General features: G+C 48.1%; 1 protein-coding gene across 3 annotated transcripts in view; it reads right to left on the minus strand.

The window, feature by feature from the left end:
* Positions 1 to 304: 304 nt before the first annotated feature.
* Positions 305 to 5,246, minus strand: part of CRTAC1 (cartilage acidic protein 1) — an 899,879-nt gene continuing 894,937 nt past the window's right edge. For all 3 annotated transcript variants that reach the window (XM_068257816.1, XM_068257817.1, XM_068257818.1), the window contains exon 15: positions 305 to 1,005. In XM_068257816.1, coding sequence (XP_068113917.1) covers positions 872 to 1,005 — 134 coding nt within the window. In that variant the 3' untranslated portion in view covers positions 305 to 871. The remainder of the gene's footprint in view (positions 1,006 to 5,246) is intronic.

The raw sequence follows: 5,246 nt of genomic DNA on the forward strand, positions 1-5,246 counted from the left end.
ATATTGTCTTGTCACTTAGCTGTCCCTCGGAAGAGCTCACAATCTAATCCCTACCATAGTTATATGTCTGTGTATGTATTGTGTAGCGTACCGTAGTCTAGGGCCAATTTAGGGGATGCCAATTGACTTATCTGTATGTTTTTGGCATGTGGGAGGAAACCGGAGTGTCCGGAGGAAACCCACCAAGACACGGGGAGAACCTACAAACTCCTTGCAGATGTTGCCCTGGCTGGGATTTGAACCGGGAATCCAGGCGAGAGCGCTAACCACTACGTCAAAGTGCTGTTATTAAAGTAAAAGCTCATTTATAAAGGAACATACCTTTTATTTTTTATTTTTGTTTATTTTTGATACATTTTGCAAACTCTACATTCATCTATGCATCAAAGCAGCTCCGGACCCTCTCTGGCAATAGCACTGACCAGATGGTCACCCTTCTCCCAAGCTTTACATTTGCTATCAGCTGAAAGCTGCCCACAACCGAGCCACCCCCGAACTCCGGACCCCGGTCTCTAGATTCTCTAAGTTGACCGTCAGAAACCGGTTCTTGCGTCCCCCAGACACCATGTGGTAAATCTCTTCCATGAAATGATTATTTGATATGAATTAGCTGTAGGATAAACAGGCTTTGCAGGGAATGATTTATGGGATGGTTTTGATGTTGTGCTGAGCAGGTTGGTGTGGAGCAGCTTAGAGAAATAAGCAAAGTCCATTTCACTGGAAATGGGAAAGCTGTGGCTTGTAGCGTGTATAGAGATGGATTTATTCTTGCTGGCGGAATGGATATGGAGGATAATGGGAGAAGGGAGATGCAGACTAAGCAAAGGCGTAGCGAACCATTGCAGGCCAGAAATGACATCGCCCTTAAGGTCTAAATTTCCCAAAGGCAGCCTCTTCCATCCCCGTCCAAGACAAAGCCTCTGTGACATCGGCAGCTATAGGAACCATAGTCGTTCTGACAGAAGTGATCGCACAGGGCCGACCCTTGCTGGCATTCGTCAACATCTAGAAGAAAGAAAAAGAAATATGAAAGTCTATAGAGTGGAGAAGAGAGGACATTCTTTCTCTTTGCACGCTGTGTGTGAATTCTGTTTGGCCAGCTCACAAGGATAGCCAATGAGACACTAATATTTCTGAGGTGATGCAAAGTTATGCTAATTTTCTGCAAATTGGTTCTAATTGGTCCATTTTCAAGTTGCATGAGTTTGCATTAAATTAATATTGCATCTCAGTGATCATCCCTAGACAGGCCTGTATCTCCAGGTTTACTCTTTCCTCAAACTTACATGGGCAAAAGGAAGGTAGGGAGAGTGCAGGCAGGTAGGTGAGGGGGAGGAGGGGTGCTGGCAGTCAGGTGGGAGGGGGTTGGAGGGGTGCTGGCAGTCAGGTGAGAGGGGGGTGGAGGGGTGCTGGCAGTCAGGTGAGAGGGGGTGGAGGGGTGCTGGCAGTCAGGTGAGAGGGGGGTGAAGGGGTGCTGGCAGTCAGGTGGGAGGGGGGGCGGAGGGGTGCTGGCAGTCAGGTGAGAGGGGGTGGAGGGGTGCTGGCAGTCAGGTGGGAGGGGGGGGTGGAGGGGTGCTGGCAGTCAGGTGGGAGGGGGGGGGGTGGAGGGGTGCTGGCAGTCAGGTGGAAGGGGGGTGGAGGGGTGCTGGCAGTCAGGTGGGAGGGGGGGATGGAGGGGTGCTGGCAGTCAGGTGAGAGGGGGGTGGAGGGGTGCTGGCAGTCAGGTGGGAGGGGGGGTGGAGGGGTGCTGGCAGTCAGGTGAGAGGGGGGTGGAGGGGTGCTGGCAGTCAGGTGGAACGGGGGTGGAGGGGTGCTGGCAGTCAGGTGGGAGGGGGGGTGGAGGGGTGCTGGCAGTCAGGTGGGAGGGGGGGTGGAGGGGTGCTGGCAGTCAGGTGAGAGGGGGGTGGAGGGGTGCTGGCAGTCAGGTGGGAGGGGGGTGGAGGGGTGCAGGGAGTCAGGTGGCAGGGATGCAGTCAGATGGGAGGGGTACAGTCAGTCAGGTGGCAGGGATGCAGTCAGATGGGAGGGGTACAGTCAGCCAGGTGGGAGGGGTGCAGTCGGTCAGGTGGGAAGGGGAGGAGCAGTGCAGTCAGTCAGGTGGGAGGGTTGCAGTCAGTTAGAATCCACAGATTTTTCTCCGCAGGCAAATCGCGCGGTGGAAACTCTGCTATAGGGAACAATGGCCCCGCCGGCCGAATCGTTTGCGTTAGCGATTCGGCTGGCATTTCCATCCGAATTGGTGCGAATCCCATAGTGTGCATGGCACGGCTGATGGGATTCGTCTGCGTACCCGCAGACCCGGAAGTGCCGCTACACGTCCCGCAGATGCGTACGGCTCAAGTGGAAACGGGCCCTAACCAGCTCAGAGGCACATGGCAAAGTTGGGGGCCGGGAGGATACAGAGGCTTTCCTTCTTCTTAGGCAAATACCTGTGTGTTGTTTTTGTGCATCAGGCACACTTTAAAGGACTGAAGAGAGAGGGATATGGAGGCTTCCATGTTTATTTCCTTTTACACAATACCAGTTGCCTGGCTGTCCTGCTGATCCTCTGCCTCTAATATGTTTATCCAAAACCCCTGAATAAGCATGCAGCTTTGACTGAAGTGTGACTGGATTAGCTGCACGCTTGTTTCAGGTGTGATTCAGACACTACTGCAGCCAAATAGATCAGCAGGGCTGCCAGGCAACTGGTATTGTTTAACAGGAAATAAATATGGCAGCTTCCATACTCTTCTCACTCTTTATCACACAGTTGTCCTTTAAGCAGAACTGCTTATAGAGATAAATGTGTGTGTGCATGTGTACACACACACACACACACACACACACACACACACACACACACACACACACACACACACACACACACACACACACACACACACACACACACACACACACACACACACACACACACACACACACACACACACACACACACACACACACACACACACACACACATATGTACATACACACACACACACACACACACACACACACACACACACACACACACACACACACACACATATGTACACACACACACACACACACACACACACACACACACCATACACATGTACATACACACACACACACACACACACACACCATACACATGTACACACACACACACACACACACACACACACACACACACACACACACACACACACCATACACATGTACATACACACACATGTACACACACACACACATATCATACACATGTACACACACACACACACACCATACACATGTACATACACACACATGTACACACACACACATATCATACACATGTACATACACACACATGTACACACACACACATATCATACACATGTACATACACACATATACACACACCATACACACCATACACATGTACATACACACACATGTACACACACACACATATCATACACATGTACATACACACACATGTACACACACACACATATCATACACATGTACATACACACACATGTACACACACACACATATCATACACATGTACATACACACATATACACACACCATACACACCATACATATGTATGTACACACACACACTCTCCTCCTCATTTGTCCTTCTTTCAGGACTTTGTCCCTCTTTATATGTATTTCTCTACTAAAAATTGTGTTTGACTCTAAACTTTATTCCCATCCTTTAAATTGCTATACAGTATCTCTAATTTTCAAAGGTTAATATGAAGGAAAATGAACAAGGGTAGAAAGGACCAGTGTGGTTTGAATTATAAAACAACATATTTTTCTTATGAAATCTTTATGGAATGCGTGACTAGGGGTGTGCCGGGGGCGTGATCAGGCAGGGGCATGTGGCAGGGGCATGGCTTAGGTGTCACTCTTTCTCATCTCAAAAAGTTGGGGAGTATGCACACACCATATGTGGCGCAAATTACGGAAAGTCGTGCGCAATCGCCAATGATTTTCGTATGGTCCTGCACAATTACTGTCAGTCCTGTGTAAATGTACAATAGATGTCTTTTCCCCTCTCTTCTCTTAAAAACACAGCCCCTCACCCTCACATCCTGTGTCAGGTCGGAAAAAGAATTTCACACGTGGCCGACCCCCTGGGCAGAGCCATTTGGCTACACAGCTCATGTCCCAGAAACTAGCTCAGACTGGCTGAGATAAAAATTCCCTCCAAGCTCATAGACTCAAACAAAGAGAACTTTAATTTATTAATAATTCAAAATAGGTTTGGCACAGCAAGACAAAAATGACATTTCCTGATACCTAGAAATCAGTTCTATCATTCACCTGAATTGCAATTTTCTAGCTATCAGGAATCAGTAGAGAAACCACTTTATCCGGCCTGCGTAGAGCGAATGCAATAGAATAGGCATGTATAGCCTCGTTTAATACAGGGTCGTAGGCCGCTTATGAATATAGTCTCGGATTTGCGATGCGCCAATCTGGGGCGGAGTCACACAGATTATTAATAATTGGTACATTTCTTGCCCTGAGTTCTGGGGGCGGCAACCTGCTGATTAGGAGGTAAACCCGCCTTAAACACACCTACTTTCCAGGTAGTGACAGCCCCAAGACTCAGGTCCTATAAAAGTGGGGCAGGACCAAACCTGCCCAGTTCTCCAAATTCCATCGACCAGGAACGTCCATGCAGGCGTTTAAGGAGAGCCAACGCCTGCTGTGTTCAAGGACTCTTAACCTGAATGCCTACTTTTAAACTGGACTCTTTTCTTCATTCTTCAAATTGACTGCTCAGCATAACTAAGTAAGAATTTTCTGATTTTATTCCTTTTTATTTTTAAGCTCTGTGTTTATGTGTTAATAGGTGTATATAACTGTATGTAATGCATTTTTGTTATTAAACGTTTTAAAAATCGTTTAGCGGTTATGACCTGTTGCTGAACATACACAATCGTACCTATTCTCCTGAACTCGCTACCCTGTGTTTAATAGAAGTATACCTTTATAACCCGTATGCGAGAACCCGGCCCAGATATAACGATCTGACCCAGGTTCCTGCATACCGCTAAGGGTTAACAGAACGTTCTCGAAGTCCTAGTATAATTACAGTAGCGGGCTGTGTAACTCGCTTGGTGGCAGATCTTTGAATTGTATGTGTGAGGTGAGTCCGTTGGCGTCTGAACGCTCCCTCCGCGAGTCTGTTCATCAAATTGCGAAGTCGGGTTACCCTTCGTGATGAACAAAATGACCGTGTGAGAGGATTTCTGACGCTGATCGATTGACCC

The sequence above is a fragment of the Hyperolius riggenbachi genome, chromosome 10 (assembly GCF_040937935.1).
Source record: "Hyperolius riggenbachi isolate aHypRig1 chromosome 10, aHypRig1.pri, whole genome shotgun sequence".
NCBI classification, from domain to species: domain Eukaryota; kingdom Metazoa; phylum Chordata; class Amphibia; order Anura; family Hyperoliidae; genus Hyperolius; species Hyperolius riggenbachi.